At 39.0% G+C, this 14066-nt stretch overlaps 1 protein-coding gene across 3 annotated transcripts in view; it reads right to left on the bottom strand.

Annotated features, from left to right (window-relative positions):
- Positions 1-585: 585 nt before the first annotated feature.
- Positions 586-14066, bottom strand: part of LOC134204221 (kinesin heavy chain-like) — a 69247-nt gene continuing 55766 nt past the window's right edge. For all 3 annotated transcript variants that reach the window (XM_062679048.1, XM_062679049.1, XM_062679051.1), the window contains exons 6-9: positions 6740-6857; positions 6323-6662; positions 6154-6267; positions 586-1038 (exon numbers count right to left, since the gene is read on the bottom strand). In XM_062679048.1, the coding sequence (XP_062535032.1) occupies positions 1025-1038; positions 6154-6267; positions 6323-6662; positions 6740-6857 (586 nt within the window). In that variant the 3' untranslated portion in view covers positions 586-1024. The remainder of the gene's footprint in view (positions 1039-6153; positions 6268-6322; positions 6663-6739; positions 6858-14066) is intronic.

Raw genomic sequence — 14066 nt, 5'->3', positions numbered from 1 at the left:
ATCGAATATGGAACGAAAACGTGCAACGAAAGAGGAATAATTCCTGTTCGCTGATAATTGCTGCTATTCGAGCGACCGACGATCTACTGCGCTGAGCTGTGTAGTCTACTGAATATGAGAGTGCGTTGGTGGATGCTTCCTATATTATGTAGTCATTGTCGTTTTGTTTTTATATCAATCATGGTAGAATTTTTATTCGTTCTCATTTTTTTTTGTTGTTGTTTATTTAAAATAAGCAATAATTTAATAAATAGCATATTTTGTTATTGTTGTTGCGGGTGCTGGCTTATAGCGTTTTAGCACAAAAACTGTCAAGCTGGTCCTTAAAGCGGCCTGACCTCTAAGCGGTTAGGTTAAGAGATTAAACATTGCCCGTCAGCTTTGTTAGCTTTGTGTGTTTTTGCTGGCTTCGGTTTTTAATATTAGAGCTGTTTCACCAAATTTCTCATGCTGCGTTAGTTTAGAAATTTTGTTTGTTTGTAATCATCTATTGTTTTTAACCATGAAACGCACCACGTATCGTGTCTGCTAAGTTTCCAAATTCTTTGTTTTTTTTTGTTTCGTTCAAGTCAAAACTCTCTGAAGTCTGGTTGAGTCATTCTTTCTAAATTGGATTTTATTCGTTACAATATTTGGTGCTTAACATCTAGGACAAAAAAATAGTTTTGATGTTCATCATTGGTTATCCTAATAAATTTTGTTGCCTCTATAGTGGTAAAATTTTTGATGCACAATTTTGCTTCGCTGAAATAAGAGAATAGTACCTCATCGTCTTCCTTTCGCCTCCTCCACCACCGTCTTTTACACCTAGCATTGTAAAGGGCGGGAGAAGGTTCACGTCACTAGCTGTGTTGCCGTAATTTTAGTAGTAGTAGTAGTTGTAGTTACATATCCATATGTAGAATTTATATTAATAATTGCAGCGTGGAAAATTTAGCGCTTAAACGGTAGCAGTTTCTTGTTTTCTCTTTGAGAATTGCGTTCGTTTGCTAAGCCGCGCATGCTGGTGTTGCGCTTAGTCGATTCAACTGTCGGATTCTGTGGAAGAGAAATTGGTAAGATAAGTTATTGATTATGGTTGTAGCGGCGTTAGACATCTAAAAACGTAGAGTAGTAAGAAGAAATCTTTTCGAAAAGCTTCACTACTCCACTGGATAATGTATGAATATCTTGTCTGTTTTCTAGTCTGTCTGCTAGTCACTCTGTAGAGAGCTATCTTGGAGGAACATATAAGGAAAATGTAGTAACGTACTGAACGTCCGTAGCTAAAGATAGTTCCAGAGGTTACTAAAGATTGACAAACTAAACGACAATACTCGGCCAAATTTGTGGTGTCTATTGCCGACGCCCTACCGCTGCCGGACGATTACCTCCGTAAGCAGTTGAAAAAACTAGGAGTAAAGGTGTGAAATTTGATCCAGAAAAAACGAGAAATGCAGTACCTCCGTGTGGATCAAGCCATCCATTGTGCTCAAGCCCGAAGAGGACATGAACTACCCTCCGGAAGCTGCCAGGGAAGCTTGTTCGCAAAGGTTGTCAGCACCAGCAAAGATCTAGAAATCGGGGCACTGAAGAAAACCATAGCATAGACTGGAACAGAAAGGCCGCCAGAAGGATAGAAAATCGTTCAATCAATAACACTCACTGCTTCTCGAAGCAGACCTGAATTCTTTTGCCTTTCTCGTATACTATTTTTTTATTGTTCGACTTGAACAGAAAAAAAGTTTATAAATTGATGATATACAAACTTAATCAATAATAATTACTTTCAATTATCAGTGAATTCATTCTCCTATTTGCATGGTTTTTAATAGTCTTGTTGCTGATAGTATTGTCAAACAATCTGTAATGGAAACTAATTGATCTGTTTTTTAACGATTGGCTAAAAAGTTTTTTCTTATTTTTTTATATCATTTGCCCTTATCTAGGGTAACTATTACTAGCTTCGCGCCAACAGCTTGAATCCACAAAACCACAGAACAATTAAGGAGCCAAGTACCTAGTCGCTACCCTTACCATCAACCAGCTCCATCCAAACTGCGACATCAATGACAATAATCACTAGGTAACTTTAGAATGAATGCGATTCGTTCGAACCGTTTCTCCATTTGATTGTACTGACGTAAACGAGAATACGTCATGCACGTCGGGCATAGGAGGTTCGGGCACAGGAAATCGGCCGCGATAATTCGGATGAAAAAGGAAAACCCAGTAAGCGGACTTGTTTGCTTATGGTGTTTGAGTGAGGCATTAGGATTAAGAGACATTTTTATTGCTTGAAAGCAAAGAGTTCACGAACACCTTTTTCCCAAAAGAATTGTCATCAGTATGTGTTATGTACTCGTACAGAACCGCTTTGGGCGGACCAAGGAGGAGACCACATTGGAGAAAAGCTGTGCCATTTCTATAAACAGGAAGAAATACAGGCACAGATGACGGCTGGCTACAGCCCGCATTAAAACGGTGTGGCGGAACGAAAGAACCGCTACCTCGGAGAGATGATTCGCTGCCTCCCGGTGGATGCTAAAATGGCGCGCAATTTTCTTCTTTAAATTCCGAAGATAGTTTCACATGATTCGTGAATAACTCGAAGGATGAGCATTATGCTAATGGTTTTGTCGCTACAGCTGAGAGGAACACTCCGACGGATGAACACGGTGATCAACCTGTTATTGTTGATCGAATTATCGATTACGATCTAGTGGAATGGATGGTCGCTCAAGTGGAGGAAAGTGAAATGTGCGCTCCGGTGGTCGTCAATGATAACTTGGCTACGTAAAATGAGGCGGATATGTTGAATGATAATTCAACGAGCAGAATCAGTGATGTGTAGTTCAGTACGGCGTTGGAAAACTGCGGCATTGCGCTACTGAAGAAATCTCAGACTCGAGACCGACTCGAGAAATGATTGATTTCATTCTTCTCCGAAAAGGAATACAGGTAACGGAACAGCAGATTTCCAAAAAGATCAACAATATGAAAACTCGCATCAAGAACAAAACGGACATGAAGGCTACGGGAAATAAAAAAAATCGATTTGAATGAAGGGGAGAAAATATTCTACAGGCTGCTAGGAGCCGAAGAAAACCCTACTGTGGCGAAATTACCGTGTAAGAAATATCATTTTTTTTATTAAACAATTCTTTATACATATAAATATTTCAGATGGAACTTCAGCCGGGACATCTACCTCTGAACAAAAATCGATTTCTGAAGTGCAACACCATCAACATGTCTCCAGGGTACTACCCGATGCGGAAGAAGATGCTGTTGAGTTTATCTCTCCGAGAAATTCGCCTTCAACGTCGATTCCGATTCCAACAACTAAGAGACGATCTCACAACAGATATCTACTGTTTTATCTAAACACATTAGTAAATATAACACCGTTTTCCTTTTGCCAAATTGCAGCGTAACTTTGAAACTCCGGAAACATCGAAGTTGACAACATCAGATCTTCAACGGCTCGTGCTCATCAAACAGTTGGAGATCTTCGAAGAACAGAAGCATTTGCACAGTCGGATGGAAGAAACTCTCGATAAAGTCGATAACTTTATCAATATGCAAACAAACACACTAGAATGAAGACAGCCTTTCTATTAACTAAATACTGCAAAATGTTGTCCCGACGCGAATCGCCTCTCATTTTTAAGGTGTTGCTTCTATTCTCATTCACAGGAGCAACTGGTACTAAAACAATTGGGTCCGAAAAATCGCCCTCGAATTCCTGCTCGCCCAAATGTATAGCACGGACTACGACGAGATGTTGATACCCGTGGTCAAACAAATCTTTGAACACTATTGACAATCGCGATTCGAAACGGTCTGATTACAAACCTATTTAACATCAAATGCATCTATCGCTACGCGAACCTGGAAGAAAATATCTTCATAAAACTGCCTCCCGAATTTCAGACTGCCAAAATTTCGAATATACCTCCAGACCCTGTGTATAAAACAAGAAAAAGGAGACAGCTCTACCAACAAATACTTCGTAGCGTTCGCTGGTGGGTATCTTTCACTGAGGTTGAGTATGCGGCTCTTTCGGAGGGCTGCCAGGAAGGAATTCCTTTTTTTTCGCCGTCGGCATGGACGTGGCTTGGTATTAAACGCCGTCGAGATGACCGTAGACTATATGAACGTACTGCTGCTATGTGGATCGAAAAGTATCAATCTCAGGGAATTTCAACTTTTCGTGCCATTTTTTATGCAACCGGATAAGTTTTGGATGTACATGACGGGATTGACTCCGCCAAATAATGATGACGACGTGCAGAAAATAGATCACACTGTTTAAATATTTCGGACGTGGCGGAGGTGGCTCACCATGTTCTCAGTGGCAGAGATGTGACCACCTTGACGTTTGTGTCCTGCCAAATCGAATTGGATCCTATTCTCAAGGAAATGGTGCTCGAACCATCATCGTCTTGGCTCACTGGAATTCGCTTAAAATTCCACCCACCCGTTTCCTGATCCGCTCTTGTCAGCAACTACACCTGCGAACCGCCAACTAGTCGATGGGATTGCTTTTCTAGGACTCAGCCAAATCAACCGGGTTTCCAACTTTCAATCAAACATGCTCCACTTGATGGTTATCAATGATTATTCACTGCATGAATGCACTGTCGTTGAGACTCCGGCCGTTGTGCCATTTGACAACTAACATCCCGCGTTGGATATATCAATGGACAACGGATGTAATCTACGCTTCGATGGACCTATGAATGACGATCGACTCAATTTTCGCAAAACCGATTTTCAACAGCTCCGACAATGCTTGTCCCGTATTGGCAGGAATGTTTTAGACCAGGCGTGCTACTGCGTTTCAGCCGTTGTACCGAAGCGAAAGCTTCCGAGGAAACCACCGTGGACTTTCGACGGTGTGCCTTCACTAAACGAAACTTCAACATCGCCCGCAATGATTATCGGTGCTATAATAAACAAATATTATGTTCATTTCATGCAACAAAATCTCCGACGATACTACAAGAAGTTTTGGTCTTTCGTGAATTCTAAAAGGAAGGAAACTAGACCGAGAAACTTCCGTGCCAGTGAATCCCTCGGAGTGGAGCCAAAAGTGTTCGAGTCGCTGATGAACGATAGAATGTTTAATTCCTGCAAGAATTACATCAGCCCGTATCAACATGGATACGTGACAACTTCGCGTCGAACGTCATCATGTCATCATCCTATTCATCACGAATAGAAGCCACAACGTGTGCGTATATGTAGTTCGCATAATAAAGTTATTAGTTGTTACGAGTCACTATAACTCCGTGTTGTCCATCGTAACACTAACATCACACAAACTTTTTTTTCCGCCTAGATCTCAGTATTTTTGTTTATTTTCCCGAGGTGAGCACCGCCGATATTCAGCAAACATGATTTTTGCCGAAAATCAGTAATAAACCTATTTTTCTGCCGAATTTCAGTTCTGAAATTTACAGAGGTACAGCGGAGCCCGATTTTGCCGAGTTCGAGAAAGAAAAACTTAGTATGCACCACACGCACAGCTGAAAGTATGCTCTTTTGGGCAGAAATACACTCTTTTGCGGGAGAATGCAATGCGGGAGACTACCCACAAAAGGAGTAAAAATTGATGCATAAAAATTAAGTTTTACACACTTTTCCTGTTTTTATGCATAAATGTGAATCATTTTTGAATAAAAGTTAGTCATAATTGTGCATAATATTTATTTCTTTTTGTGTGTAGTCCCATTCTCCCACGAAAGAGCGTACTTTGAAGTCATAATTGAATACTTTATAGTCAAAAGAGCATACTTCAAAGTCTTTTGTGTGTAAACTTTTTTAGCAGTGCATGGTCCTACCAATCACAGATCAAAATGATCATATGTTGCATAAATGATTTTAACGTTCGACACATTTGATTACGAATTACCACTTAACTAATTGGAAAAACTTTGATCGTTGTCCGGTTTAGATCCTATTTGCGAAACCATTCAGTAAGCGTCAAAATAGGCTGTTCAGAATTGAAACGGATTTTCCAACAACTCTGAAGTCTCGCAAGGCAGTCCGATCTTATTAATTTTCAAGTTTTTCTGTACGAATAGATTTTCAAATGAAATATTTAAAGATTTGAGAAGAATGTCGTGTAGACTAACCCAACTGCGAACCTAAAAATCAGATAATTACCTTTCACAATGGATTTCCTCTTCTCGTCCGTCACCGCTTTCGGTGTCACCGGTGAACCGCCGGAGGTAACCGTCTTGAACATGATGTGTCCCTGTCCGGCACGAATCGGTTTTGCTGCAATGAAACGCCATTAATAACCACAATGAGTAGAATTGTACCGCTCGCTTACCGATTTGCGCCTGCGGTCCCCGCCGGGCCAGATTCTTCTGGCGCACGGCTTCCTTGATGCGGTCCACCTCGTACTGGTAGCGCTTGCGGTCCCGCATTGCACCCTCCTTGGCCTCCTTCAGGGCCGTCTCCAACGCCTTCACCCGCTCCATCGTCGTCCGCAGCCGCTTCTCCAATTTCGGCAGCTCGCACCGCAAGTCCGCATTGTCCCGCACCAGCTGCTTGTGCACCTTGGTCAGCTGTTCCAGGTTGTTCTCGAGGAAGGAGATCTTCTGCTTCTGGGCGAGCGAGCCACCGTCATCCTCGGTTTCCTCCGAGTTGATGGACTTCTTGATGCGGGACTAACATTTGAAATGTTAGAAAAAGATATGTTATGACATTGGATTTCTGTTTTGTAGAAGCGTGTTAGCAAACAAACCTGAAGATCCTGTACAAAGAGCTTCCGCAGGGCATGCAGCGTGTGTAGCTCCTTGGCGACGGTGTCTTCCAGTCCCTTGAGATCCTTACGAGCCTGCTCTCGTCGCTCGTTTGTAAGCCTGCGGGGAATTTTGCGAACAGGGGGACGAAACAAATAGAATTCGGTAAAACGGTTGTTTGTCGCAAAGTAACTTTAATTTTGGGAAGGAGTCGAAATGAGAACATGTGTGGATTTGATTTTATTGCTCCTTTGATCGCCTTTTTTAGTATTTTTCATGTTTTAGAACTTTATTGAACTATCATCTTTCGTGAATGTTTTCGATCAACAATAAGTACGTTCTTTTAAGTGAATGATTTTACAATTTACATCATTGATACATTATTTTAACTGATTTTTTTACTAATTTAGCATGTTTTTTTCTTCGAAATTGTATATACGAATATAATATTGCATCTGTTTCTAATATTATTTCTTATCATCTAAAGACATTTACATTTGTTCATTAGTTTACATTACCTTGATATCGCAGCTAACATAGATTTGTATTGATTCGTTAGCGAAATAAAATTCTAGCCCAAAAACTATAAATGAATTGAAATATTTATTGCACATTATAATTCCTAACATTGATAAACTGCTTTTTAGATATTCAAGTTGTACGATTTGTTAAATGTGACATGCGAATAAATGCAAGCACTTAAAAAAAAGACCAACACTAGTAAGGTGCTGTATTTGCATTGTTAAATCACTAACGACCGTCCCATATTGAAGTTATTTAGGATTCCACATTTCCAGGTGGTATACCAGGTGGTGGGATTGTAAATTTGTGTCCGGCGGTTTCTCTGAGCCTGTTGTTTTGTGGGTCATGTACCATGCTGCTTTGGTTTTCCAATATTAAAGTGGGAACTGCTGTTTTGCTCCGACGTGGGACACTCGGTGGAAACAGGGTTTTGCAGTATGGATGACATTTAAATCAATTCCAAATTGCACATTCAGGAGAAAGTCTTATCAATTTTTATAGTGTATTCTTTCATTCTACATAATAATAAGAGAGATTCCTTATGCCGACGAAATCATATTCGCATTGAAAATGTTTATTTGGACACCGAAACCCAAATAAAGAACGACCAAACGTCGTGTAATGGGACTTGGGGCACCTGGTGCGATTTGAAACTGATCGACATGCTGGCAGGTGTTAGCCAAAGCTATACTCAGCTCACTTTTAAATACTTGTACTCCAAAAATATCGTAACATGGCTCCAAAATTTCAAAGCTTTAAAACTGCGAAAGTATTCAATGTATACACTTAGTTTTGTGGCGACAATTTCCCAGTTGAGAAAGCAAAATGAGCAAAATGATACCGAATCGGTCATCTGCAACAGTCCAGTCGTTTTATTTCAAGCAAATTGTGTTGCTTTTCTATACAAAAACATCTTGATTAGCAATAAACTTTTTTTTTTGTTATCTCTCAATATCAAATGCGGACGACCTTTTTGTAAAACCTGAGAATTGAAAGGCAAAATATTTACCCCCTTTGTTGATATTACAGCTGAAGCTGGTATCTCAAAACAACATAACTTCCTATAAAACAAGAAATTCACGAAGTTCGAATTCTGCCCTAAATATGGAATTTGCAAATTGAATCAGGTTTCAGTGCAATACTCTACTACATATTCGGACTGTTTAAGAATGTCTTTGAACTTATTTGGGAATAGTCGGCCAAACTAAATATTACAACAATTATTTTTTGTAAAAGTACAAATATTTAACCCAGTGTTGTTTAAATCCATAGCAACAACGCAAAATACGTGACAGAAACTAATTAAAAACAGAATTACAACTAAATATAATCAGGAAACAATGCCAGGAATCGGATGGATCTGAAAATCAATTTAAGTGAAAACAAACAATGGAAACATAACAAGCAATAAAACATAAATCTAATCGCGAAAAAAATATCAACTCAAAACTCTACTCTAGTCAAGAAATGATCGCGATTCTCTGGCAGTTTCCTCGCACACATTAAATGTGCTTCAGTTCGTTAGTTCACATTATTTTTTGATATTCACATGCACTCACGCACACACTGTCTTCTCGGATCGAAACATTCACGAGTATCGTTAGTATGACTTTCTACAACATCGATCTATTGTTTTAGAGAAAAGCACACATCATGTTCTCATTTCGGGCGTTTCACCATCAAATTAACATTCTTTGGGGAGGGGCATGATTTGCAAACTCGAGGCACGCGCGACCTAGTCATACTCTGGCAATCGGGATAACTGCATCACAAATTTGCTCAAATCATCACCATTTTTTTTTGTTCATATACCGGTTCATATTTGGTTTGTAGCAAACTGTAGCGAATAGCGATCATTTTTCGGCGGAAGAAACTCAAACAGTTTTTTTTAAACAGATAGGCGAGATCAAAAATCGAACTTATACGGTGAAGGGAGAAACAAAGCAATAGTCAATGTTTGTGTTTGTGTCGTGAATCGTGGTTAAGCAGCTTGTGAAAAGTTCGTCTATAGAGTGACTTAAGCATGGCGAAACGAAAATTCAAGTTTAAGTAATACAATTATATTATTACAACGAAAAATTCAGATTTATCTTTTTCGATTGAATATACATATAAGGGTTATTACTGCAAAAAAGATTCGTGAAATCAGATAGTTAGAGATTAGGAAAAGCATCAAGCACGCATTAAATTGCCTATTCATATATTTTTTCCGCTTTTTCGTTGGATCACTGCGAGGGAACGTGCATTTACCATTTTGATTTACCAACAATCACTTACGACTCGTGAGATAGGCGCTTATCGAATATGCGATACTGATGTTGCTATTATTGCACTACTGTATTTACATTTAACCGCGTTGGTACATACAGACATTTATTTACGATTTTTACACTTTTAGTCGGTCTTGTATTGTATTTGCTAAGCAACAAGGTGGAATTAAAATACGAAATGCGAAATATTTTCTACGATTGATTTTCTACAAATTATTGTTCAATACTGACATTCGAATGTATCACAACGCGTATCGCAACGCTTTTAATCAATTCATCGTAGCACTGTTATGAGAAATAGTCATGGTATTATATGTAAATGCTTCTCAGCTTATTATCTAATGATGACTTATTTCGAGTGCGGCTGAATTTTCCCCACCTTTGAGAAAACGGCTAATGGAAGCAGAAGCAGCATTTTGTTATAGCCTTACAATAAGAGGGTTGTGGTAAATTACAATTAAAAGAGCAATCGGTCATCTTTCCTGATAAAAATAAGAAAATTCCTTCTGACACAATTGTTTTTTTGTATAATATTCGCTCCCGGCTACGTTTGGATTGATGCGATCGAATTTGATCGATGGATAAATGAATTATAATCGAATTCCGAATCGCATTATCAAAGTCATGAACCTATAGAGCACCACCCAATCGCTAAAATAATGTTTTTGAGCTTTGGTATTGTAAAAAAAGTTTATCATTAGAACATATTCGAGCCTCTCCCGATTCTAAACACTAAATAAATATCATCCTAGACCAGGCCTGTTCAACCTTTTCAAGCCACGGGCCAATTTTCAGAATGACAATTTGCTGGTGGGCCATATTTTTTATACATTTTAAAAATAACCAAAGTATTTTTTTGTTTGGAATTGTTGGATTCTTTCCAATATTCAACGCATATGGATTTCACAATCGGTGACCATACTTTGCAAGCAGATATTGAAGATCAACAATTACTTTTCACTGCTTTTATTCTTGACAAGAGTCGTTCACGCAGATATGTACTTCTGAAGAGAGAAAATATCTTACAAAAGATGTGTCTTTCTGAAATTTAGATTTAAGCTCGTTGTTGCATTGTAGGTCAATTATCTCCATTTGAAACATTTCAGGCACATTATTCACATCAGTAAACGGTGTTGTGGATCTGTGTTCTCCAAAATCAGCGAATAGATTTAAAAATATCTGTCGAAAAGATTCAAGCATATTTAAAAGATTTTCATGAACTGTTTTCTACTGGATTATAGAAATGTATCTGTTTGGACAATCAATTATGCCAAATTGTATAAATTTTGTTTCAATATTTTGCTTGTTGAATAATAAAAGTCATTGATATGTTTGGTGACAAGTTCTATAAAGGTAAAGCCACTCACCCATTCAGGATCATGCAGCTTGGACATTGGTTTTGCTTTATCTTGTAAAAATTGTGATTTCTTTTCGAAGAAAATAAATTCTTTCAAGCAATTTACTATGGGTTAGCCAACGATCTAACATAACAAATCTCTGTATTTTGTTTCCATTTCCGTTAACATAAATTGGAACTAATGGTGGTTGAGTTTCCTCGCTAAGGTAAAGTTGATTTTCTTAACCCTCTCTTTCCCACGACTTTTTTCAAAGTTTTCGATAGGAAGGAATCACCTATTAAAAAAAAATGCTAGAACAAAAGATTATTCGGCATAGCTAAAATTAGTGGAAAACGAAAAAAAGCTTTTGATTGTAATTCAATAGTTACTTGATTGTTTTCAATAGTTTCACTATTTTTACTCAAAATTGATTATATTTGCAGTCTAATGAAACCATAAAGTTGTGCCAAATACTGCTTTTTGTAGTTATAATAATTCGATGAATGTAGGAAGGTGCAAAATTTTATGGAGCTCTACAGCTACCATGGGAAGGAAAGGGTTAATAAAGAGCGTCGCTATCGCTACATCACGAATATTGATCGTTTTTACACATTGATCTTTTCTGGAAAAATGAAAATGAAAAAATTAACTTGCAAAGAAGAATCACAATTTAACTTTTGTGGCTGATTAACAATGAATTAACAAATAAACAAATTCCTTTAATTTTCAAGTGTCACAGCGCCCGTATTTTTTCTTGTCATTGCCGGAGCTTCGTCAGTTGTTTGGCCTTAAGTTTTCAAAGAAGAGTTCAACCTCCTTTATAAAAGTCTTAACAGCTCTCCTCAGGTCTATACCGGTAGTCGTTTCCTTCATTGGAATCAAAGCTGCTAATTCCTCTGTGATTTGAAGATGATCATCTAATGCCCCTTATGAAGACAGCTACATGTGTCTTGTGTTTTATATAAAGTATTTTCATCGATTACGAACAGGTAGAATCAGAAGCAGGTAGATTTTAAACGAAACGTAATATTTAAATCTTCTGTGAGAACTTTAACTCTTCATCGTAATTTACGAGAAACTTATACTACTGAAGGAGCCTTTTCTTTAAAGCACACGATATCGCCAACAGCCGATATGCATTCCCTAACAAGTTCTCCGTCATGAATTGGTTTCATTCGTATTGCCAAAATCTCATTACCAACAAAACTGGCCCGTGCTGGATTATTCGACTCCGTGCTAGCACATATTTATTTTTTTTAATAAGTAATAACTTACGGGCCGGTTATTAAGTGTTTTTGTTACACGCCGCGGGCCACAAAAAATAGAGCCAAGGGCCGCATCCGGCCCGTGAGGCGTACGTTTGGCAGCCCTGTCCTAGACCGTTTGTCTACATAATACCTACGGTGGTAACTTAAACTTGCAGTGGACGGCCATCATGAAACGAGCAAAAACAACCTGGGTGAGTTGCGCAGTCGGCGAAAAAAGGGAATTGCTGATGCAACCTGGCGAAAGATTGAGGAGCTTAGAGAAGTAAAGGTCAAGATAGAGCGAATAAGAACCAGAGCAGCCAAATATAAGTCTCGTTAACGGTATTTGGCTCTAGAGGAGGAAGTTAAATGCTGCTGCAGACGGGACAAATGTGCGTGGATAGACTCCCTGATGGTGACGAAGGGAATAAAGCCGCAACTGTCGGTGTCAATACACCCTGCTGTAAATTCTAATGCACGAAATATTATCGCATGCTGATGTGCTTCGTGGTTGTTTTTGATTGTACGAACCATTGTTTGCGATGGTGATTGCCGATTGATTTCCCAAATGGATTGAACTCGAAGAACTGCGATTATGGCGATTTTTCCACCACATGGCTTCCTCATGCTCATGCATTCTGGCTACGTACCGATATTTCCGATGTGAAAAGTTCATTTTCTCTAACAGTTGTTGCTATACATGGTTCATTCGCCTCATCCATATGCTGTCTTCCATTTGCACTCCACTACAGATGGTTCACCGCACTTTTCGTATTGTCCTCGTCTTTGAAGAGGCTAACAGTCTGTTGATTCCTCTGCTGGTATCAATTTCGAAGGTCATCGTTTTGAGATAGAACATTGGTATGAGAAGCGATAAACATCACTCTGATTGTCTCAAAAAAAAAATGGAATTGCTTGTTTGCTTTCACAATCTATAGCGTTTTCTAGCCATCGCAAATCCAAACGGCAGCAGCTTTAGTACAACAAATAACCTAGTGCCTATTTGTAAATAGCGTGATGATGTGACTAGAGTGAGCGTATCGCTACAACATTATCGATTTTGATTTCACCTTTACCGTGTGCTCAAAACATGTTAATTATGATCTTCGTTTCGTATTTTAAACGGCATAAGAACATAATTTATCTTGTTCAATGACCAAAGTAACACTGATCATCTCTTAGAGGCCGCTTCGTTCCTAATCCAAGCCAACCCAAGATAGGTTTTATCATCAGTTGTCAGCCTTCTTTCGCGTTCATCGGTCGTGTTCACTTCAATTCTCTTGCATCTATTCGTAACCTGTGGAAAATGTGCGGTGCAAGAAAGAATATCCTAATAGTGGATTTCAGTGTTCTGATGCTAGGAAAGTTCAAGATTTATTGAATAATGAACTAAAAATCCAATATTCGGAAATCAAAAGCATACAGTTGCACAACTCCCGCAACTGTGTGTTTATTGAAATGGAGAACAAAGATGTCGCATCTCGCTACCAGTTGGGACACAACTGGAAGAGGATAATGGTATGGTATGTGCAGAAAAAGAATTCCGCATACCTGTTTATGTGGACTGTGAGGCAGTTACCGTTCGGGTACATGACCTCCCTCCATCAATGAGTGATTCCTCCATAGCAGATTATAAGCTTAAATTTGAAGAGGTGATTTCTATAAGAAACGAAACGTGGAAGCACTATTTTCCCGGTATCGCGAACGGTGTACGAGTTCTAAGGATGAACTTGTTGCGTCATATACCGTCTTTCATCACTATACACAACGAAACATCGATGGTAACATACCCTACACAGCCCAAATTTTGCCGTCAATGCGCAAAACCAGCCCATCCAGGGGAAAAATGTCACCAAACAACCATACCATCATGCCAAGATGAAACAGTAACACCAACAGCTCCGCTTCCAACCGACGAGTTATTTAGTCAAGCCGACTTTCCGCCAATGGACA

This window comes from Armigeres subalbatus, unplaced genomic scaffold (genome assembly GCF_024139115.2).
Source record: "Armigeres subalbatus isolate Guangzhou_Male unplaced genomic scaffold, GZ_Asu_2 Contig464, whole genome shotgun sequence".
Lineage (NCBI taxonomy): Eukaryota > Metazoa > Arthropoda > Insecta > Diptera > Culicidae > Armigeres > Armigeres subalbatus.
Note: the sequence above shows the minus strand (reverse complement) of the source record. Positions and strands in the feature narration are given on the sequence as shown.